Below are 26,303 nucleotides of genomic sequence, written 5' to 3'. Positions count from 1 at the left end.
TTCACTTACATTGTAGCATCTGTCAGAATTTCCTTCCTTTTAATGGATGAATAATATTTTGTTGTATTCACTTGTATTAGTTTTATCCTTCAAACATAAGCTTTTTAAGGGTAGAGGCCACAATTTATCCTTCTCTTTTATTCCCCATTTATCACATTTCTAGATATATATAGATACTTGGTTACATTTTCATTAATATATTGTAATGGTAAGAAGCCAAGATGGATATTCAAAAAATATCCCATTTTGCTATGGCATGTATTAAATTGGTTTTATATCAGATTTATTCACATAATCACACTTTGATTAAATATTCAAATTAACTTCCAAACCAAGCTCATTCTATCTGGTTGGTTAGGAGAAAACCTAGAATTTTTGAACATGCAATAATAAAAGCTAAACCTTACTTAGCCAAACATTGTTCTAAGCACTTTACATGTATTAAATTAATCTACCTGTAGGGTAGATCTTACTGGTATATCAATTTTACAGAAATCAATCCACTGAGATAGTAAATGATGTACCCAATGGATAATCTACTTACAAATGGGGGGATAGACTATTATAATTTTATAACAATAACATAAACTGTATTTCTTAAACCTACTTCTACAACATTTAACACGATCCTCACCAGCATTTCTGGCCCAATAGAATTCTTCTCCATCTTCCCAATATCATAGCTTTGGCTATCATTAAAAGAGGAAAAAAAAAAAATATATATATATGCATATTCATTTAAAATTATATTTTTTCAAGATTATATATTACTAAGAAGACATGGTATAATTACACTTTATTCTAACTTTTCTATTTAGCATTACAACAGATTATTAGCCAATTAATACATGAAAATCAATTGTATAGAGCAATACTTTCTAACTGTAGAAAACCACAATTTCCTCAAGATGTAGATCCAATAAATCAACACTAACATTACATTATTGCTCTTTTCCATTTCGCTATATATATATTGCATTAAAATAGTTTACATGTGTATACAAGCTCTGACTTAATGGTCACATTTTAAAGTATAAGAAATATAAATATATTTTTAAAATAAAAGAAATGCAGGAGTTTTCATGGAAACAAAAGCTTTAGTAATATTTATTAACCTTCACAATACCCATGTGAGGCACTATTAGTTTCATTTTGCAGCTGAATGAACCAATTTAGCAGTTAAGTGATTTCTAATATTTCCTAGATTGGTACTGAAAATGAGAGAGAGGGGTTGGGAGTAGGGAAATTTGACTTTCAGATCTCTGCTTTCATTACCAAACCATATTATCTATGTAACATTCTGATAACCACTAATAATATATTAATACGAGCCTCCTCAGGGTTTCAAAACATAAAACTTAAAAGGCAAAAACAAAGATCACTCACCATAAAATTGGTATTCCAAGAGAGGAAGTCAGTAAAATTTTGGTGAACTGAACTAAATTGAAGACATTACTTTGAAATATTCTAAAAATAACTTTAAAGGACCCAGTACTACTAAACTGAGTTTTCAGCTTGATAACAAGGATATAATGCTGGATTCGTCATTGTAAGCCCTGTCTCATAGAGGTTTCCTTTGGTACATTAAATCTTCTACTTCCATTTTTTAAAATAAGCAATGAGGATGGAACTTCTGCAATGGTGGTATAAGAAACTCTTGGAACCTCTACCCAGTAAAATGACCATTGCCTAAAAAGACCCCATTAAAACAAACAACCATTTAAAGTCTCTGGAAATTGTCCTAAGGTCATATAGCAAATGGAAAACCATTTATTCAAAAAAGATCAACTAAATCTCAGTAAGAACAGTGAGAGTCTGTGGCATGTCAGCCACAATCTGTTCCTACCCACACCAGTTCAATGTGATGAAAGCTACTCCAGATGGGTGCTGTCAAGAAGGTGGGAATTCCCTCTCCCTCCAGTTCCTAGACTCCTACCTAGGTTATGGTTTCACCCTGGGAGAGGCAGGCTGCCAGCCTCTTTTATCCTCCCCAGGAATGTGTTTTGGAAGTGCTCTTGTGGACTGGTGCAATGAGAGGACTGGGTCTTCTTTTCCCCTCCTAGTTCTCACTCTTAGGGTAAGGACTCTACCCCAGATGTGACAGATCAAGAATACTGGGACTCAGGAGTGAGGTCAGCATCATAGTAGAGTGTGCTTTCCCGGTAATCTCTCCCCTCCACCATACAAAGAAAAAGACATTCATACTCCAACAGAGGATATCCAAACACAACACAAAACACATCTGAGAGACTGAGAGACCTATGCGGCCATACAAAAGAGGGCAGAAAGGCTGGAGCCCCCCCTTGGAGGAGGTAGAACGAGGTAACTGAAAACTTCACTCCCTCCCGAAAAGACTGGGATCTGGGGTCATTCTCAAGGATAGACCATATGTTGGGAAACAAGGCAAGCCTCTACAAATTTAAGAAGATTGAAATAATAACAAGCATGTTTTCCAACCACAATACCATGAAGCTAGAAATTAATTACAAGATAAAAGCTAAGAAACGGACAAAGATGTGGAGACTAGACAACAGGCTATTGAACAACCAATGGATCATTGACAAAATTAAAGGAGAAATCAAAAAATATCTGGAGAAAAATGAAAATGAAAACATACCACACCAACTCATATGGGATGCAGCAAAAGCCATATTAAGAGTGAAATTCATCGCAATACCGTCTCACCTTAACAAATAAGAAAAATCCCAAATAAGCAATCTCAAATTACACCTCACTGAATTAGAAAAAGAAGAACAAACAAAGCCCAAGGTCAGCAGAAGGAGAGAAATAATAAAAATCAGAGCAGAAACAAATGCAATTGAAAGAAAAAAGGCAGTAGAAAGGATCAATGAAACAAAGAGTTGGTTCTGTGAGGAGATAAAGAAAATTGACAAACCCCTAGCCAGACTTACAAATAAAAAAAGAGAGAAAGGTCAGATAAATAAAACTAGAAATGAAAGAGGAGAAATAACAATGGATACCACAGAAATACAAAGGATTATTATAGAATACTACGAAAAGCTGTATGCCAACAAAATGGACAATCTAGAGGAAATGGATAAATTCCTAGACTCTTACAAACTCCCAAAGCTGAACCAAAAAGAAATAGATAATCTGAATAGACCAATCACAAGTAAAGAGATTGAAACAATAATCAAAAGCATCCCCCAAAATAAAAGCCCAAGACCAGACGGCTTCCCTGGAGAATTCTACCAAACTTTCAGAGACGACTTAATACCTATCCTTCTCAAGCTATTCCAAAAAATTAGGGAACATGGGACACTTCCTAACACATTCTACAAGGCCAACATCACGCTGATACGAAAGCCTGACAAGGACAACACACAAAAGGAAAACTACAGGCCAGTATCACTGATGAACATAGATGCAAAATTCCTCAACAAAATATTGGCAACCCAAATACAGCAATACATCAAAAAGATCATACATCGTGATCAAGTGGGATTTAAACTAGGGACACAGGGATGGTACAACATCCCCAAATCAATCAACGTAATATACCACATTAACACAATGAGGAATAAAAACCACATGATCATCTCAACAGATGCAGAAAAAGCATTTGACAAGATCCAACAGCCATTTATGATGAAAACTCAACAAAATGGGGATAGAAGGAAATTACCTCAAGATAATAAAGGCCATATATGACAAACCCACAGCCAACGTCATACTCGATGGGCAAAAACTGAACGCCATCCCTCTAAAAACAGGAACAAAACAAGGAGGCCCACTATCACCACTCTTATTCAACATACTACTGGAGGCTTTGGCCAGAGCAATTAGGCAAGAGAAAGGAATAAAAGGTATCCAAATAAGCAGTGAAGCAGTGAAACTCTCACTGTTTGCAGACAACATGATCTTATACACAGAAAACCCTAAAGAATCCATCAGAAAACTATTAGAAATAATTAACAACTACAGTAAAGTTGCAGGATAAAAAAATCAACATACAAGAATCTGTCACATTTGTATACTCTAATAACAAACTTACAGAAAGAGAACTCAAGCATACAATTCCATTTACAATTGCAACAAACAGAATAAAGTATCTGGGAATAAATTTAACCAAGGAGGTGAAGGACTCATACAATGAAAACTATAAGACATGATTGAAAGAAATAGATGATGACATAAAGAGATGGAAAGAGATTCCATGCACATGAATGGGAAGAATAAACGTAGTTAAAAGGTCCATACTACCCAAAGCAATCTATAGATTCAATGCAATCCCAATCAGAATACCAATGACATTCTTCACAGAAATAGAACAGAGAATCCTAAAATTCATATGGGGCAACCAAAGACCCTGAATTGCTAAAGTGATATTAACAAAAAAGAACAAAGCTGGAGGCATCATGATCCCTGACCTCAAAATGTACTATAAAGCCACAGCTATCAAAACAGCATGGTACTGGGGCCAGCCTGGTGGCACAGTGGCTAACTTGCACATTCCACTTCAGTGGCCCAGGGTTCACCAGTTCGGATCCCGGGTGTGGACCTATGTACCACTTGGCAAGCCATGCTGTGGCAGGCGTCCCACATATAAAGTAGAGGAAGATGGGCACATATGTTAGCTCAAGGCCAGTCTTCCTCACCCAAAAAAGCAAGAGGATTGGCGGCAGATGTTAGCTCAGGGCTCATCTTCCCCCCACCGAAAAGAAACAGCATGGTACTCCTACAAAAACAGGCAGACAGATCAACAGAGCAGAACTGAAAGCCCAGAAATAAAACCGCACATCTACAGACAGCTAATCTTTGACAAAGGTGCTAAGAACTTACAATGGAAAAAAGATAGTCTCTTCAATAAATGGTGTTGGGAAAACTGGACAGCCACATGCAAAAGAATGAAACTAGACCAGTATCTCACACCCTACACAAAAATAAACTCAAAATGGATCAAAGACTTGAAGATAAGTCCTGAAACCATAAAACTCTTGGAAGATAATATAGCTAGTATACTCTTTGACATCGAAATTAAAAGGATCTTTTCGAATACTATGTCTTCTCAGATAAGGGAAACAAAAGAAAAAAATAAACAAGTGGGACTTCACTAGACTAAAGAGCTTCTGCAAGGCAAAAGAAACTAGGATGAAAACAAAAAGACAACCCACCAATTGGGAGAAAATGTTTGCAAATCATATATCCAACAAGGGGTTAATCTCCATAATATATAAGAAACTCACACAATTGAACTACAAAAAGACAAAAAGCCTGATCAAAACATGAGCAGAGGATATCAACAGACGTTTTTCCAAAGAAGATAGACAGATGGCCAATAAACACATGAAAAGAAGTTCTACATCACTAATCATCAGGGAAAGACAAATCAAAACTACACTAAGATACTACCTTACATCTGTTAAAATGACAATAATCACTAAGACTAAAAATAACAAACATTGGAGAGGGTGTGGAGAGAAGGGAACCCTCATACACTGCTGATGGGAATGCAATCTGGTGCAGCCACTATGGAAAATATTATGGAGATTCCTTAAAAAAATAAAATTAGAAATACCATACGACTCAGCTACCCCACTACTGGGTATCTACCCAAAATATTTGAAATCAATAATCCAAAGTAACATATGCACCCCTATGTTCATTGCAGCACTATTCACAGGAGCCAAGACATGGAAGCAATCCAAATGCCCATCGACTGATGATTGGATAAAGATGATGTGGTGTATATATACACAATGGAATACTACTCAACCGTAAGAAAAGACAAAATCATCCCATTTGCAACAATATGGATGGACCTGGAGGAAATTATGCTAAGCAACATAAGCCAGACTGAGAAAGACAAACACCGTATGATTTCGCTCATATGTGGAATATAACACATGGACAGAAAACAGTTCAGTGGTTACCAGGGGAAGGGGGTGGGGGGTGGGCACAGGGGGTGAAGGGGAGCACTTATGTGGTGACAGACAAGCAATAACATACAACCGAAATTTCACAATGATGTAAACTATTATGAACTCAATAAAAAAATGCAATTTCAAAAAAAAGAGAGAAAAGAATATTGGGACTGATTGCCTTTACTCAGGCTGGGCCATTGGGCAGAAGTTCCATGCCAGGAGGGCATGCTAAGAAAATTAGGGGCTACCATCTCCCCAACATCCACTCATAGAGCATGAGTATCACTCCAGGAGAAGCATGCCGTGTTCTTGCCCTCAACTCTAGTAGTGTGGCACAGAAGTTATGCCCAGGGGAAGAAGCAAGCAATAAAAAAGAAGAGCTCAGCATCTCTGCCTGAGGGTACTGACTTTATTTGGAACAGAGTAAGAAGTTCTCGCCTAAGAGCATTGTCAAAAACAATGGAGGTCTTGGTTGTGAGCAATTAAGAGGGGGCTGGTAGTTCTATGAAAATAGCAGCAACAAGTGATATAGCAGGCCAGCCAGAGAGAGCCAGGGAAACAGACAGCTGAGAAAACAATCCTGGGGTCACATTTGTCCCTGGGGATACAGAAGGCTATGCATATGTGCCAGGCTGCACCTACTGTGAGCAATCAGACGGAGATGCAGGGCAGACTAGAAAGCATTCCTCAAGGCATACACAGATCCATCAGCAAAGAGCCTTGAGCCTGAGTGGCTCAAGAGGCTTAAGCAGAACCTCTAACCAAATACTGACTGAAAATTAAGCTACTCTGATCCAGGGGTGATGGTAAGGAAGCCAGGCTTAAAAATCAAATCACACTTCCAGTTTTTGGTTCCACATGTAATGAGCTTGGAAGTCACTACTCCGTTGTAACAAGAAGTAAAAAGCTGAAAAGACTAAAACATCAAAAACCATTCCTGGATCTATAGGAGAGGGGAGGACAGAGGGCAAATCACTGCCCTCAAGATTGGAGAGACAGACAGGCAAATATAAGGAGTTGCAGCTTACCACAGGAGAGATACACGAGCAGCAACTGCCAAGGGAACCAGTGCCAGGGCAGGAAATTGTGAACTGTAATTGACATTGTTGGAGCCTCAATGTGGGCAAGTCTGAGAGTTAAAAACTACAGAAGGACATAGTCATAGAGGGGCATCCACAATATTGTCAGATTTATCTCCAGGAGTTCAACCACATTCTTGTAATATATATCAGAGAAAAATCCCCTTGGGCTTTGGCAGGAAGAGGTGAAAAGGAACCATGATGAAATACCCCAGAGGATTCTGTTCTTCTTAAAGAGGCCTGCCCTCAGGGGAAACTAGTTAACTAGTGACTAAATTTATTATCAGCGCCTACCTGACTTGGGGAAGAGAAATACTCAACCTCAGCCTACTCTAGCCATTCTGTACCACCTAAGTGGGGAGAAAAAAAAAACTGAGAAACACTTGTGAAGTTCACAGTTCAGAAGCATAGGCACACCAAAAGACTGAGAACTAATCAAAGGACTAGAACTCTTCCCCTCCCCACACACCTAACCACCACATTACTAAAGGCTTATTTACAGCAGTTCCTTTTAACTCAGCACATCATGTCCAGCTATCAAGAAAAAAATTACAAGGCATACCAAAAGGCAAAAAACACAATCCAAAGAGACAAAGCAAGCATCAGAACCAGACATGGCAGGGATGTTGGAATTATCAGGCCAGGAATTTACAATAATTATGACAAATATGCTAAGGGCTCTAATGGATAAAGTAGACAGATGGGCAATGTAAGCAGAGAAATGGAACTCCTAAGCAAGCACCAAAAAGAAATGTTAGAGATAAAAAAAAAACACTGTAACAGACATGAAGAATGTCTTTGATAGGCTTTTTAAAAACTGGACATGGCTAACAAAAGAATATGTGAGCAAGAGGATATACCAACAGAATCCTTAGAAAACAGAAAAGCAAAGGGAATAAAGACTGAAAAAAACAGAATATCCAAGGACCGTGGGACAACTACAAACGGTGTAACATTAGTGTAATGGGAATACCAGAAGGAGAAAAAGAGAGAAAGGAAAAGAAGAAATATTTGAAACAATAATGACTGAGAATTTCCCCCAAATTAATGTCTGATACCAAATCACAGATCAGTAAGCTCAGAAAACACCAAGAAGGATGAATACCAAAAAAACCGCACCTAAGAATATCATTTTCAAATTATAGAAAATAGAAGAAAAAGAAAAAATCCCAAAACAAGTCAGAAGAAAAAAATACCTTATTATAAAAATGCAAATATAAGAATTACAGCCAACTTCTCAGAAACCATGCAAGCAAGAAGAGAGTGAAGTGAAATACTCAAAGTATTGAGAGAAAAATACCACAAACCTACAATTCTACACCCTGTGAAAATATCATTCAAAAGTAAAGAAGAAATAAAGACATTTTCAGACAAACAAAAACTGAGGAAATCTGTTGCCAGTAGATTGGTCTTGCAAGAAATGTTAAGATGGTGATGTCAGCAACATGATTGAGTGACCTATTCCCTTAATCTCTCCCCCTTTCAACTACAAGTAAATGGACATTCATTGACTAACGGGGAATACCCACACAGCACAGCAGGGCACCTGAGAGACCCAGGCAGCTATACATCTGAGGGTGGATGGACTGGGCCCCCAGGAAGTAGCGGAGATAGGTGAGCACTCCTCGACCCTTCCCTAGCAGCCCTGTGCACACACACAAATGCTTTCCCAGCTGCTATGAGTGCCCATGGTGCCACTGGACTCCCACAAGTGGGAACATGCCTTGGCATGACTGTAAGAAGAGGCAGTAGCAGCCCTGAGCCCATGTGTGAACACTGGCCCCGGCTAGTGAGAGAGCCCATTATGCTACTGTGGTCCCAATGAGTGGTGAAGGCTTGGACCCAGTGAAGAAGCCCCTTCCACCAAGCATAGCAGCTAGTGTGACCATAAGAAGAGGTGGCAACAGATCTACAAATGCACAAATGAGTTCCCAGCCAGCGAGAGTGTCCATGGGACTGCTGTGGCCCCAGAAGTGTGAATACAACTCAGCGTGACTGTAAGAAGAGGCAGTAGCAGATCTGAGGTGACATGCAAACACTTTGCCGGCCAGTGGGAGCACCTACCACACCTGCACAAATTCCAACAGATGTGGTGAGATCAGAAACACAGATCCTGCTTCCTCCTAGCAGTAGAACGTGGAATCGGTGACCTAATACTACCACAAATGCACAGGCAAAGGATTAGTTCATCAAATATCATGAGAAACTCCAGCAACAATTCAGAGCAGGAGGAAAATGATGTTTCCAGAATCCAACCCTGAAGTGAAATAAATTTACAATCTAAATGACAGAGATACAACCAGAAAACCAGAGGGACAGCCTAGCCTCCCTGTGCACCTGCAGCAAGACCAACCCTGCCACAACAGAAGGACACACTTAGCCCATACAAGGGACACTCTCAGGACATTTGAACAGGTGATGACAGGGAAGCACACAGCTGGGCCTCATAGGGCATCTCTTACATAAGGCCACCTCTCCAAGATCAGGAGATGTAGCTGACCTACCTAATATGTAGATACAAGCACATAGAAAGAGGTAAAATGAGGAGAGAAAGGAATATGTTCTAAGAAAGGGAACAGGACAAAACCCCCAGAAAAGAAGTAAACAAAACAGAGATAAACAATCTACATGACAAAGGGTACAACCTAACACTCATAAGGATGCTCACTGATCCTGGGAGAAGCATGGATAAACTCAGTGAGAACTTCAAGAAACAATTGGAAAATATAAAAAAGAAGCAATCAGAAGTGAAGAATACAATACTAGAAATGAAAAATTCACTAGAGGGACACAAGCAGAGTAGATGATAAAGAAAAAAAGATCAGTGAGTCTGGACAAAAGGCTACAGGGAATCACCCAAGGAACAGGTAAAAGAAAAAGAATTTAAAAGAACAAGGACAGCCTAAGTGACATCTGGGACAACATCAAGTGCATTAACATCCATATTTTATAGGTGTCCCAGAAGGAGAAGAGAGAGACAAAGGGGCAGAGAATCTATTTGAAGAAATAATAGCAGAAAACTTTCCTAACCTAAGAAAGAAAACAGACATGCAGGTAGAGGAAGCATAAGGAGCACCAAACAAGATGAACCCAAAGAGGCCAACACCAAGACACATTGGAATTAAAATGTCAAGAATTAAAGATAAAGAGAAAATCCTAAAAGTTTCAAGAGAAAGGAAACAAGTTAGATATAAAGGAAACCCCATATGGCTATCAGATGACTTCTCAGCAAGAAAGCTTACAGGCTAAAATGGAGTAGCATGATATATTTAAAGTGCTGAAAGGAAAGACCCTACAGCCAAAAATAATCTACCCAGGAGGTTATCATTCAGAATGGAAGGAGAGATAAAGAATTTCCCAAACAACAAAAAACTAAAGGAGTTTATCATCAAGAAACAAGCCTTGTAAGAAGTGCTAAAGGGACTTAACTAAGTGGAAAAGAAAAGACCACAAATAGGAATAAGAAAATCATCCAAAACAAAACTAATAAAATCACTAGGAAAGGCAAATACAGTAAAAGTAGAAGATCAACCACCTACGAAGCTAACATGAAGGTCAAAAGACAAAAGAAATAAAATTAACTGTTTCCATGATAAGGCAGTACTGGGTACACATGCACAAAAAAAGAGGTTAGATATGATATCAAAAACATAAAATGGGGGAGGAGGAGAGCAAAGAGTAGACATTTTAGCAAGAGGTTAAACATAAGGACCACCAAATGAATACAGATTGCTATATATGCAGGTTATTATATATGAACCTCATGGTAATCAGGAAACAGAAACCTAGAAAAAAATGCAAAAAATTAAGAGAAACAAACCAAAACATAATACTGAAGAAAGCAGTCAAATTTCAAGGGAAAAGAGCAAAAGAAGAAGAAAACAGGGAAGAACTACTAGAACAACCAGAAAAAAAGTAACAAAACGGTAATAAGTACATTCTTATCAATAGCTATTTTAAATGTAAATGAACTAAATGCTCCAGTCAAAAGGCATACAGTGACCAACTGGATAAAAAACCAAGACCCATGTATGGTGTACACAAGAGACACACTTCAGACCTAAAGACACTCATAAACTGAAAGTCAAGGGATGGAAAAAGATACTCCATGCAAATGACAATGAAAAGAAAGCTGGGGTGGCAATACTTATATCAGACAAATTAGACTTTAAGACAAAAATTGTAACAAGTGACAATAAGGGCACTACAGAATGATAAAGGGAACAATCCAACAAGAGGATTTAACACTTGTAAATATCTATGCACTCAACATAGGAGCACCTAAATATATAAGACAATTATTAACAGACATAAAATTAGAAATAGACAGCAATGTAAAATAGTAGGGGACTTTAACACTCCACTTACATCAATGGATAGATCATCCAAACAGAAGATCAATGAGGAAACATCAGCCTTAAATGACACATTAGACCAGATGGACTTAATAGATATACACAGAACATTCCATCTAAAAACCACAGAAGACACATCCTTTTCAAACGCAAATGGAACATTCTCCAGGATAGATCACATATTAGGCCACAAAACAAGTCTCAATACATTTAAGAAGACTGAAAGAAAATGTAAAATTTTTCCTGACCACAATGGTATGAAACAAGAAATCAACTACAGGAAGAAATTCGGGAAAGCCATAAATATGTGGAGATTAAACAAAATGTTACTGAACAACAATTGAGTCAATGAAGAAATCAGAGGAGAAGTCAAAAATCCCTGGAGACAAATGAAAATGACAATATGATATGCCAAAAGTTATGGGATAAAACAAAAGTGGTCCTAAGAGGGAAGTTTATAGCAATACAGGCCTTATCTCAATAAATAAGAAAAATCTCAAATAAACAATCTAACAGTGCACCTAAAGGAACTGGAAAAAGAAGAATAAACAAAGCCCCAAATCAGTATAAGGAGGGCAATAATAAAAATCAGAGCAAAAATAAGTAAAATAGAGACTAAAAAACACTAGAAAAAAAATCAATGAGGGCCCAGCCCATGGCCTAGTGATTAAGTTCACGTACTCCGCTTCAGCAGCCCAGGGTTTCGCTGGTTCGAATCCAGGCGTGGACACAGCACCGCTCATCAGGCCATGCTGAGGCGGCACCCCACATGCCACAACTAGAAGGATACACAACTGTGTACTGGGGGGCTTTGGGAGAAAAAGGAAAAAATTTTTTAAAAATCTTTAAAAAAAAAAATCAATGAAACCGAAAGCTAGTGCTTTGAAAACATAAACAAAATTGACAAACCTTTAGCTAGACTCACCAAGAAAAAAAGAGAGAAGGCTCAAATAAATACAATTAGAAATGAAAGAGGAGAAATGAAAAAAGACACCTCAGAAATACAAAAGATTATAAGGGAATACTACAAAAAGTTATATGTCAACAAATTTACTTTTAATCTGTATGTCTTTATATTTAAAGTGGGTTTCTTCGGGCCAGCATGACGGTGTAGTGGTTAAGTTCATGCACTCCACTTTGGCAGCCCAGGGTTCACTGTTTTGGATCTTGGGCATGGACCTACACACCACTTATCAAGCCATGCTGTGACAGGAGATTCACATATAAAATGGAGGAAGATGGGCACAGATGTTAGGTCAGGGATAATCTTCCTCAGCAACAAAAGAGGAGGATTGGCGGCAGATGTTAGCTCAGGGCTAATCTTCCTCAAAAGAAAAGAAAAGAATAAAACAAATTGGATAACCTAAAAGAAATGGATAAATTCTTAGAATCACACAACCTTCAAAAACTGAATCAAGAAGAAATAGAGAATTTGAACAGATCAATCACCAGTAAGGAGATCAAAACAGTAATCAAAAACATCCCAAAAAACATCCCAAAAAAGTCCAGGACGAGAGGGGTTTGCCAGTGAATTCTACCAAACATTCAAAGAAGACTTAATATATATCCATCTCAAACTCATCCAAAAAGTTGAAGAGGGGAAGTTTCCTAACTCATTCTACGAAGCCAACATTACCCTGATACCAAAACAAGACAAGAACAACACAAAAAAAGATAATTACAGGCCAATCACTGATGAACATTGATGCAAAATTCCTCAACAAAATACTAGCAAATTGAATACAACAATACATTTAAAAGATCATACAACATGATCAAGTAGTATTTATTCTCAGGATGCAGGGATGGTTCAACATCTGTAAATCAATCAATGTGATACTCCACACTAAAAAAATAAAGAATAAAAATCACATGAGCATCTCAAGAGACGCAGAGAAAGTTTTTGACAAGATACAGAATCCACTTATGATAAAATCTCCAAATAAAATGGATATAGAAGGAAAGAATCTCAACATAAAAAGGACAGGTATGATAAACCCACAGCTAATATCATTTTTAATGGAGAGAAACTGAAAGCTATCCCTCTAAGAACGGGAACCAGACAAGGATGCCCACTTTCACCACTCTTATTTAACATAGTATTGGAAGTCTTAGCCAGAACAATCAGGCAAGAAAAAGAAACAAATGGGATCCAAATTGGAAAGGAAGAAGTGAAACTGTCACTATTTGCAGACAACATGATTTTATAGATAGAACATCCTAGACAATCCACTGAAAGACTTTTAGAAATAACAAATGAATATGGTAAAGCTGCAAGACACAAAATCAACATGCAAAAATCAGTCACATTTCTATACACTAACAATGAAGTAGCAGAAAGAGAAATTAAGAATATTATCCCATTTAAAATTGCAACAGAAAGAATAAAATGCCTAGGAATAAACTTAACCGAAGAGGTGAAACGCTTGTACACTGAAAATTATAAAACACTGTTGAAAGAAACTGAAGAAGACACAAAGAAATGGAAGATATTCCATGCTCTTAGAGTGGAAGAATTAACAGAGTTAAGATGTCCAAACTTCCTAAAGCAATCTACAGATTCAATGCAATCCCTATCAAAGTTCCAACAACATTTTTCACAGAATAGAGCACAGAATTCTAAAATTTATATGGAACAAAAGACCCTGGATAGCCAAAGCAATCCTGAGAAAAAAGAATAAAGCTGGAGGTATCACACTCCCTGATTTCAAAATATACTACAAAGCCATAGTAATCAAAAAAGCAAGGTACTGGCACAAAAACAGACACACAGGTCAATGTAACAAAATCAAGAGCCCAGAAATAAACCCACACATCTATGGACAGCTAATTTTCGACAAGGTTGCCAAGAACATACAATGGAGAAAGGAAAGTCTCTTCAATAAATGGTGTTGGGAAAACTGGACAGTCATATACAAAAGAATGAAAGTAGACCATTATCTTACACCATACACAAAAATTAACTTAAAATGGATTAAAGACTTGAAGGTAAGACCTGGAACAATGAAACGTATAGAAGAAAACAGGCAGTACACTCTTTGACATTGGTCTTAGCAGCACATTTTCAAGTAGCATGTCTGACCAGGCAAAAGAAACAATAGAAAAAAATAAACAAATTGGACTACATCAAACTAAAAAGCTTCTGCATGGTAAAGGAAAGCATCAACAAAATGAAAAGACAGCCTAACAACTAGGAGAAGATATTTGTAAACCATATATCTGATAAGGAGTTAATATCCAGAATATATAAAGAACTCACACATATCAACAACAAAAAAGCTAACAACCCAATTAAAAAATGGACAAAAGATCTGAACAGACATTTCTCCAAAGAAGATGTACAGATGGCCCACAGGCACATGAAAAGATGTTCAACATCATTAACTATTAGGAAAATGCAAATCAAAGTACAATGAGATATCACCTCGCTCTGGTCAGAATGGCTATAATTAACAAGACAGGAAACAATAAGTGTTGGAGAGGATGTGGAGAGAAGGGAACTCTCATACACTGCTGGTGGGTGGGAGTGCAAACTGGTGCAGCCACTATGGAAAACAGTATGGAGATTCCTCAAAAAGTTAAGAATAGAACTACCATATGATCTAGCTAGTCCACTGCTGAGTATTTATCCAAAGAACACGAAAACATGAATGCATAAAGATGCATGCACCCCTATGTTCATTGCTTCATTATTCACAATAGCCAAGAGTTGGAAGCATCCTAGGTGCCCATAAAGGGACAAATGGGTAAAGGAGATGTGGTATATATACACAATGGAATACTACTCAGCCACAAGAAACAATGAAATCCAGCCATTAGTGACAACATGGACAGAACTTGAGGGAATTATGCTACGTGAAAGAAGTCAGAGGGAGAAAGTCAAATACCATATGATGTCACTCATAAGTAGAAGATAAAATCAATGATAAACCAACACAGGGGAACAGAGATTAGATTGTTGGTTACCAGAGGGGAAGGGGGGAGGGAGGAGGGCGAAAAGAGTGATTAGGCCCACGTGTGTGGAGATGGATTGTAATTAGTCTTTGGGTGGTGAATATGATGTAATCTACACAGAAATTAAAATATAATAGTGTACACCTGAAAGTTATATAATGTTATAAACCAATGTTACTGCAATAAAAAATGAACAAAGAAAGAAAAAATGTTTTAAAAGTCACAAAAAAAAGGAGAAACACCATATAATCCAGCTATCCCACTACTGGGGATTTTTCCAAATAACTTGAAATCAACAATACAAAGAAACTTATGCACCCCTATGTTCACTGCAGCATTATTCACAATTGCCAAGACGTGGAAGCAACCCAAATGCCCTTCCATGGATAAATGGATAAAGAAGTTGTGGTATATATATATATATATCTATATATATGCACAATAGAATACTACTCAGCCTTAAAAAAAGACAAAACCATCCCATTTGCCACAACATGAATGGATCTTGAGGGTATGATGTTAAGAAAAACAAGCCAGGCAGAGAAAGACGAATAGTGCATGATTTCCCTCATATGTGGAAGATAAACAAACACATGGATAAAGAGAACAGATTAGTGGTTACCAGAGGGGAAGGGGGCTTGAGGATAAACTAAAGGGGTAAAGGGGTACATATGTATGGTGACAGGTAAAAATTAGACTACTGGTTGTGAGCACAATGCAGTCTATACAGAAATTGATAAATAATAATGCACACCTGAAATTACACAACGTTACAAACCATTATGATCTCAATAAAATAATTGGAAAAAAAAACCCAAAATGTTAAGAGAAGTACTTTAAAGAGAAGGGAAATTATATAGGTGAAAAACTTGGATGTACATAAATCAAGGAAGAGCATTGAATAAGTAGTGAAGTTAACTAAACTCTATCTCTATGAGGAGGCACAAATCCACGACATCAAGCAGTATGAAAAGAATATATTAAATCTCCAGAACAGAAGGAAAATGGCAAGTACCCAGAAAACAACCCCAAAGACAATGAAACCTATAACCTAAATGACAATGAATTCAAAATAGACATCATTAAAAAACTCAATGAGTTAAAAGAGAATACAGATAGACAACTCAACAAGTTCAGAAGCTATGTCACAAAAGAGCTTGATACTATAAAGAAGAATCAATCAGAAATATTGGAGATGAAGAACACAATGGAGGAGATTAAGAAAAGTCTGGACGCTCTGGACAGTAGGGTCAATAATATGGAGGACAGAATTAGCAATTTGGAGGAAAGGAATATAGAAATGCTGCAGATAGAGAAGGAGAGAGAACTAAGACTAAAAAGAAATGAAGAAACTCTCTGAGAAATATCTGACTCAATTAGGAGATGCAACATAAAGATTATAGGTATCCCAGAGGGAGAAGAGGAGAAGGGGGCAGCAAGCCTGTTCAAAGAAATAATGGCTGAGAACTTCCCAAACCTGGGGAGAGAGATGGAACTCCATGTGACAGAAGCTAATCTCCAAGCTTCACCAATGTAAAAGACCAAGCCCAAGGCATATAATAGTGAAGCTTGCAAAAGTCAACAACAAAGAGAAAATACTAAGGGCAGCAAGGCAGAAAAAAATAACCTACAAAGGAACCCCCATAAGGTTGTCAGCAGATTTCTCAGCAGATACCTTACAAGCTAGAAGAGAGTGGAATGATATATTCAAAACTCTGAAGGACAAAAACTTGCAGCCAAGAATACTCTATCCAGCAAAAATACCCTTCAAATATGATGGAGAAATAAAAACTTTCCCAGATAAACAAAAGTTAAGGGAGTTCATTGCCACAAGTAGTGAAGGTAAAATAATAGCTTTTCTTTTTCTTACTCTTAATTGATCTAACAGATAACAGTTTGTTCAACATCATAAGTAACTATGTATTTAATTGTGTATGCTTATTTGTATATCTTATGTGTATATATATGCTTAGAATAAAGTGAAATAAATGACAGCAATAATGCAATGGATGGGAGGGAGGAATTGATATTTTAAGGGATTCATACTACCCAAGAAGTGGTATAGTGTTATTTGAAAGAGGACTTGGATTCGTTGTAAATATGTATTGCAAACTCTAGGGCAACCAATAAAAAAGGTTTAGAAAAAGAAGTATAATCTATACATTATGAAAGGAGAGAAACTGAAATCATATAAAGTACTCAACTAAAACCAGAAAAGGGAGAAAAATAGTGGAAGATAACAATGGGAAAAAAGAACAAGAGCAATAAATAGAAAACATAATAAATATGGTAGCTACTAATATCCAACTATATCAATCACCACTTTGAATTTCAATGGTCTAAATGCACCAATTAAAAAACAGAGATTGTCAGAGTGGATCAAAAACATGCCCTAACTATATGTTGTCTACAAGAAACCCACTTTATTATTTTGTGTGTGTGAGAGGAAGATTGGCCCTGAGCTAATATCTGTTGCCAATCTTCCTCTTTTTGCTTGAGGAAGATTGTCTGTAAGCTAACATCTGTACCAATCTTCTTTTATTTCATGTGGGATGCTGCTACAGCATGGCTTGGTGAGTGATGCTAGGTCTGCAACCAGGATCCAAACCCACGAATCCAAGGCCACTGAAGTAGGGTGGGTGAACTTAACAACTATGCCACTGGGCTGGCCTCAAGAAATCCACTTTAAATATAAAGACATATAGCTTAAAAGTAAATGGATGGAGAAAAATATACCATGCTAACATTATCAAAAGAAAGCAAGAGCAGTTATAGTAATTTCAGACAGAGCAGACTTCAAAGCAAGGAAAATTATGAGGGATAAAGAAAGACATTATGTAATGTTAAAGAGTTCAATTCTCCAAGAAGACAACAATTCCTAACATGTATAAGCCTAACAACAGAGCATCAAACTATGTGAGGCAAAAATTGATAGGACAACAAGGACAAACAGATACATGTATTATCATCACTGAAGTCTTCAACACCCCTCTCTCAGAAATAGATACAGCATACACAAAATCAGTAAGAACAGTTAAACTCAACATTTTCAATCAACTGTGTCTAATTGACATCTATAGACTGCTACATCCAACAACAGCAGAATACACATTCTTACCAAACTCATATGGAACATTCCCCAAGATAGACCACATTCTGGCCCATAAAACACACTTTAACAAATTTAGAAGCATAGGAATCATACAATGTCTGTCAGACAACAATGGAATCAACCTAGAAATCAATAATGGAAAGATAACTGAAAAATTCCAAAATATATGGAGATTAAACAACACTCCTGTAAATAACACATAAGTCAAAGGAGAAATTTCAAGAAGTAAGAGAAATTTTTAAATATTTTGAATGAAAACACAACTTATCAAAATGGGTGGCATGTCACAAAAGCAGTGTCTAGAAATTTATAGCATTTAGTGCATATATTAGAAAAGAAGAAAGATCTAAAATCAATAATCTAAGTTTCCAACTTAAGTAACTAGAAAAAGAAATGCAAATTAAATCCAAACTAAGCATAAGAAAAGAAATAATAAGAATTAGAGCAATAATCAATGAAAGAGAAAACAGGAAATCAATAGAGAAAATCAATGAAACCAAAAGCTGGTATTTGATACAACTGATAAAATCGATATGCCTCTAGCCAAGCTAACTAAGAAAAAAAGAGTGAGGACACAAATTATTAATATTAGAAATGACAGAGGGGACATCATTACAGATCCCATGAAAATTTAAAGGGTAATAAAGGAATACTATAAACAACTCTATGCCCACAAATTTGATAACCTAGACTAAACAGACCCATTCCTTGAAAGACACAAGCAGCCAAAAACTCACACAAAAAGAAATAGACAGTTTGAATAGACCTATATCTATTAAAGAAATTGAATCAAAAATTAATAATCTTCCAAAACAGAAAGCATCAGGACAAGATGGGTTTACTATTGAACTCTACCAAACATTTAAGGAAGAAATTACAATTCTCTACAGTCTCTTTCAGAAGATAGGAACAGAAAGAATACTTCCTAACTCATCCTATAAGGCCAGCATTATCCTAATACCCATACCAGGCAGACATTACAAGAAAACTATGGACCAATATCTGTCATGAACATAAATTCAAAAAATCCTCAACAAGATATTATAAAATTAAATCCAAAAAATGAATTTTAAAACTTGTATACCACAACAAAGTGGGATTTATCCCAGGTATGCAAGTCTGATTCAACATTTGAAAATCAATTAATGTAACCCATCACATGAACAGACTAAAAAAGAAAAATCACATGATCATATCAATAGATACAGATAAAGCATTTGATAAAATCCAACACTCATTCATGATAAAAACTTTCATTAAACTCGGAATAGAGGGAAACTTTTTCAACTTGATAAAGACTATCTACAAATAAAATACAGCTAACTTAATCATACATCATACTTAATGGTAAGAAACTTAAAGCTTTCCCACTAAGATCAGAAACAAGACAAGGATGTCACCTCTCACTTCTTACCATTGTACCGAAAGTCCTTGCTAATGCAGTAAGGCAAAAATGGAAAACAACAGGTACTCAGATTGGGAAGGAAGATATAAAACTGTCTTTGCAGATGACATAATCATCTATGTAGAAAATCTGAAAGAATTGACAGAAAAACTCCTGAAACTAATAAGCGATTATAGCGAGGTTTCAGGATACAGGGTTAATATACAAAATTCAATCACTTTCTTATATATCAGTAACGAACACATGGAATTTGAAATTAAAAACACATACTATTTACATTAGCACCCAAAAAATGAAATACTTTGGGGCCGGCTCCGTGGCCGAGTGGTTAAGTTCGCGTGCTCCACTGCGGCGGCCCAGGGTTCGGATCCTGGGCGTGGACACAGCACCGCTCTCAGGCCACATTGAGGCGGCATCCCACATCCCACAACTAGAAGGACCTGCAACTAAGATATACAACTATGTACAAGGGGGGGGGGGGGTGGGGAGATAAAGCAGAATAAAAAAGATTGGCAACAGTTGTTAGCCCAGGTGCCAATCTTTAAACAAGAAAAAAGAAAAGAAAAAAAATGAAATACTTAGATATAAGTCTAACAATATACATACAAGAGCTATATGAGAAAAACTATAAAACTCTGATGAACAAAATCAGAGAAAAACTAAATAAATTGAGAAATAGTCCACGTTCATGGATAGGAAGACTCAATAATTTCAAGATGTCAATTATTCCCAACCTGATCTATAGATTTAATGCCATCCCAATAAAAATTCCAGCAAGTTATAGTACAGATATTGACAAAATGATTCTAAAGTTTCTATGGAGGGGCAAAAGACCAGAATATCCAACACAATATTGAAGAAGAACAAAGGTGAGGACTGCTGCTACCTGACTTCAAGACTTACTATAAAGCTACAGTAATCAGGACAGTGCCTCATTACAGTAATCAAGGTATTGCAAAAGAAAAGACAAGTAGATTAGTGGAACAGAATAGACAGCCCACCATAAATACAGCCAACTGATCTTTGTCAAAGAAGCAAAGGCAAAACAATGGAGCAAAGACAGTGTCTTCAATAAATGGTGCTGGAACAACCAGACATCCATAAGCAAAAAAACCAAAATGAATCTAAACACAGACCTTACATCTTTCACAAAAATTAACTCAAAATGGATCATAGACCTAAATGGAAAGTACAAAACTATAAAATTTCTAGAAGATAACACAAGCAAAAACCTAGACGACCTTCGTATAGTGATGCCGTTTTAGATACAATACCAAAGACACAATCTACAAAAAAAAAATTGATAAGCTGGACATCATTAAAATTAAAAACTTCTGCTTTGTGAAAGACAATATCAAGGGAATTAGAAGACAAGCCACAGACTCAGAGATGCTATTTTCAAAAGACACATCTGATAAAGGACTAATATCCAAAATATATGAAGAAATCTTAAAACTAAAGTAAGAAAACAAATAACTCAATTAAAAAATAGGACAAAGTTCTTAACCAATACATCACCAAAAGATAGACAGTACATAAGCCTATGAAAAGATGCTCCAGATCATATGTCATCAGGGAAATGCAAATTAAAACAATAATAAAATACCACTACACACCTATTAAAATGGCCAAAATCCAAAACACTGACACCACCAAATGCTGGTGAGAACGTGGAACAGTAGAACTCTCATAAATTGCTGGTAGAAATGCAAAATGGTACAGCCACTTTGAAAGACAGTTTGGTGGCTACTTACAAAACTAAACATATTCTTACTGTACAATCCAGAAATCATGCTCCTTGGTATTTACCCAAGGAAAGTGAAAACTTACATCCACACAAAAATCTGCACATGGATGTTTATAGCAGCTTTATTCATAACTGCCAAAACGTGGAAGCAACCAAGATGTCCTTCAGTAGGCAAATGGACAAATAACTGTGGTACATCCACACAATAGAATATTCAGCACTAAAAAGAAACAAGCAATCAAGCCAAGAAAAGGCATGGAAGAACCTTAAATGCATATTACTAACTGAAAAAAGCCAATCTGAAAAGGCTACTATACTGTATGATTCCCACTATATAACATTCCAGAAAAGACAAAACAACGGAGATCAGTGATTGACAAGGGTTGGGGGGAGAGAGGGATGAATAGGTGGAGCACAGAGGATTTTCAGAGCAATGAAACCATCCTTTATGATACTAAAATGCTATAATGGTGGATACATGTCATTGTATATTTGTTCAAACCCATAGAATATACAACAAACAGCAAGAGTGAGCCCTAAGGTAACCTATGGACTTGGGTGATTATGATATGTCAGTGTAGGTTCATCCTTGGTAAAAAAAAAAAAAAAAAAAAAGTACCATTCTGGTGAGTGATGCTGATTATGGAGGAGGCTATGCATGTTTAGGGGCAGGGAGTATGTGGGAAATCTCTGTGCATTCCTCTCAATTTTGTTATAAACCTAAAACTGCTCTAAAAAATTATGTCTTTAAATAAATCAAATTGCATTCATACCTGGGGATCTTGGAGATTAGGTGCATACCCAAGACATGACCAGAGAGAGAACTTACTAGCTACTAGCCCTTGGAAGAACGCAGGGGCAAAATAATAAATTCATTGAACTGTGAAAATAGTCTCTAAGACAAATACACATCCAACAGGCAAGAGTGAAAATCTAACTGGCTAAGCTGGCTTAAACACAACCTTTGACTAATGAGCGGCTTAAATGGATGCAGGGGTGAATCCCAGAAAGCCATGAAAAGACAAAAACAAAAGGGAAAAACTCTGAGCAGCAATATTAGAGGTCACACACTGTAAGAAAAACAGACTCCACAGAATTAGTCCAGTCAAGTAACCAAACAAATAAATGACCAAACAGACAATAAAAGGAACAACAAGTTCTAGAAAGGGTGGAAATTAGTATGCAGACTTGTTACAATATATTGTCCAAAATGTCTAATTTTCAATAAAATATTACAAGACATACAGTAAGGCAGTAAACTGTGACTCATACAGAGTAAAAAGAGCAGGCAATAGAAACTGCCTTTGAGAAGTCCCAGAAGTTGCACTTATTAGAAAAATACTTCAAAGTAGCTATTATAAATATGGTCAAAGAACTACAAGAAACCATGTTTAAAGAATTAAAGGAAGGTATGGAAGCAATGATTCATCAAATGGAGAATAAGAGTATATCAATTAAGTGATAGAAATAATAAAATAGAAACAAGTGGACATCCTGGAGCTGAAAAATACAATAACTGAAATGAAAAACTCACAAGAGAGGTTCAACAATAGAGTCGAGCAGGCAAAAAGAGAATAAATAAACTTGAAAATAGACTGATGAGGGCTGGCCCAGTGGCATAGTGGTTATTAAGTTCGCATGCTCCACTTCAATGGCCTGGGGTTCACAGGTTCAGATCTCAGGCCTGGACCTAGTACTGCTCATCAAGCCATGGTGTGGCAGTGTCCCACATATAATAGAGGAAGATTGGCACAGATGTTAGCTCAGTGACAATCTTCCTCAAGCAAAAAGAGGAAGGTTGGCAATAGATGTCAGCTGAGGGCCCATCTTCCTCACCAAAGAAAAGAAAAGAAAAGAAAATAGATTGACAATGATTATATAAATCTGAAGAACAGAAAAGAACAGTGAAGAAAAAAAAAAGACCAGAACCTCAGAAAACTGTGGAACATCACTAAGCACACCAACATATGCACAATGGGAGTACAAGAAGGACAGAAGTGAGAAAAAGGGATAAAAAAAATATATTCAAAGAAATAATGGGGCCAGCCCCATGGCCTAGTGGTTAACTTCAGCATACTCCACTTTGGAGGCCCAGGTTCGTGCTTTCAGATCCCAGGCACAGATCTACATGTGGCAGCAACCCACATATAAAGTAGAGGAAGACTGGCACAGATGTTAGCTCAGGGCTAATCTTCCTTAGTAAAAAAGAAAAGAAAGAAAGAATGGTTGAAAATTTCCCAAATATGATGAAAAACAATAATCTACACATCCAATAATGTTGATAGGCTCTCCAAGTGGGAAAACACAAAAAATCCACAACCAGACACATTATGGCCAAATTATTGAAAGTCAAAGACAAAGAAAATCTTGAAAGCAGTAAGAGAAAAATGATTCATTATGTAAAAGGGAATGACAAAAAGATTAACAGCTGACTCCTCATCAGAATCAATGAGGGCCAGAAAGGCAGGGATGATATATTCAAAGTACTTAAAGAAAAAAAAACCTGTCAACTAAGAATCCTATATCCAGAAAAATTATTTTTTAAAATGAAGACTAAATAAATACAATCCCACATAAACAAAAACTGAAACAATTTCTTGTTAGCCAATCTGCCTTACAAGAAATAGAAAAGGACATTCTTCAGGCTGAAAGCAAGTGACACCAGAAACTAATTTGAATTCATATGAGAAAAGAAGAGTGTTAGTAAAGTAATCATGCAGAAATTATGAGACAGTATCATTACATATTTCTTCTCCTTTCCTGTCTTATTTAAAAAGTAGCTAAATGAAAATCTATAAAATTCTATTGTTGGAGCATTACATGTGTAATATATTTGACAATAACAACAGAAAGAAGTGAGTGGGAATGAAATTATCATTAGAGTAAGGAAATGACACCAGATGGTATCTCAAATCTATAAGAATACATAAAGAAAACCAAAACTGATAAGAAGGCTAATATACAAAAAAAATCTATAAATATTTATGCTTTCCTTTTTTTCTCTAATCTCTTTAAAATATATAAAATTGTATAAAGCAATAATTATAACCAGGTATTGCTGAGGTATTTTTTTTAATTTTTATTTTTTTCGGATGTACATCATATTTCGAATTCTGTATACATTACATCATGTTCACCACCTGAACACTAATTATAGTGCATCCCTTCACATGTGACCCTAATCACTCCTTTTGCTCTCCCCGCTCTGCCCTTCCCCAATGGTAACCACCAGTCCAATCTCCAATGCTATGTGGTTTGTTTTTTTTTTTTTGGTGTTTTCATCTTCTACTTATGAGTGAGATCATATGGTATTTGACTTTCTCCCTCTGACTTATTTCACTCAGCATAATACCCTTAAGGTCCCTCCATGTTGTCACAAATGGCCGGATTTCGTCATTTCTTATGGATGAGTAGTAGTCCATCGTGTATAAATACCACATCTTCTTTATCCATTCGTCCCTTGATGGGCACCTAGGTTGCTTCCAAGTCTTGGCTATTGTGTATAATGCCCCAATGAACATAGGGGTGCAAGTATCTTTATGCCTTTGTGTTTTCAAGTTCTTTGGATAAATACCCAGCAGTGGAATAGCTGGATCATATGGTAGATCTATCCTTAATTTTCTGAGGATACTCCAAACTGCTTTCCATAGTGGCTGCACCAGTTTGCACTGCCACTAGCAATGAACAAGGGTTCCCTTCTCTCCACATCCTCTCCAACATTTGTTGTTTCCTGTCTTGTTAATTATAGCCATTCTGACGGGAGTGAGATGATACCTCATTGCAGTTTTGATTTGCATTTCCCTGATAGCTAATGATGTTGAGCATCTTTTCACATGCCTGTTGGCCATCTGTATATCTTCTTTGGAGAAATCTCTGTTCAGATCTTTTTCCCATTTTCGAATTGGATTGTTGGGTTTTTTGTTGTTGAGCTGTATGAGTTCTTTTTATATTAACCCCTTATCTGATATGTGGTTTGCAAATATCTTCTCCCAATTGTTAGATTGTCTTTTCGTTTTGTTGATGGTTTCCTTTGCTGTGCAGAAACTTTTTAGTTTGATGTAGAACAACAAAAGACCCCAAATAGCCAAAGGATTCCTGAGAAAAAAGAACAAAGTTGGAGGTATCACACTCCCCGATTTCAAATTATACTACAAAGCCATAGTAACCAAAACAGCATGGTACTGGCACAAAAACAGACACACAGATCAATGGAACAAAATTGAGAGCCCAGAAGTAAACCCACACGTTTATGGACAGCTAATATTCAACAAGGGAGCCAAGAGCATGCAATAGAGAAAGGAGAGTCTCTTCAATAAATGGTGTTGGGAAAACTGGACAGCCACATGCAAAAGAATGAAAGTAGACCATTCCCTTACACCATGCACAAAAATTAACTCAAAATGGATTAAAGATTTGAACGTAAGACCCAAAACCATGAGACTTCTAGAAGAAAACATAGGCAGTACACTCTATGACATTGGTCTGAGCAGCATATTTTCAAGTCCCATGTCTGACTGGGCAAGGGAAACAAAAGAAAAAATGAACAAATGGGACTACATCAAACTAAAAAGTTTCTGCACAGCCAAGGAAACCATCAACAAAACGAAAAGACAACCTAACAATTGAGAGTTTTTAAACATATATAGACATAATATGTATAATAATAACAGCAAAAAAAGAGAAGCAAACGGAGTTATATAAAAGTAAAGTTTCTATGTTTTACTGGAATAAAGTTAGTATAAATCTGAAGTAACTTCTAATAAATA

The 26,303-nt window shown here is 36.7% G+C and overlaps 1 protein-coding gene across 1 annotated transcript in view; it reads right to left on the bottom strand.

Annotated features, from left to right (window-relative positions):
* Positions 1-26,303, bottom strand: part of TEX11 (testis expressed 11) — a 355,345-nt gene that overhangs the window by 193,733 nt on the left and 135,309 nt on the right. The window contains exon 10 of the mRNA XM_046672868.1: positions 635-689. Within this exon, the coding sequence (XP_046528824.1) occupies positions 635-689 (55 nt within the window). The remainder of the gene's footprint in view (positions 1-634; positions 690-26,303) is intronic.

The sequence above is a fragment of the Equus quagga genome, chromosome 10, assembly GCF_021613505.1.
Source record: "Equus quagga isolate Etosha38 chromosome 10, UCLA_HA_Equagga_1.0, whole genome shotgun sequence".
Classification (NCBI taxonomy): Eukaryota; Metazoa; Chordata; class Mammalia; order Perissodactyla; family Equidae; genus Equus; species Equus quagga.
This window is presented reverse-complemented; position numbering and strand designations above follow the sequence as displayed.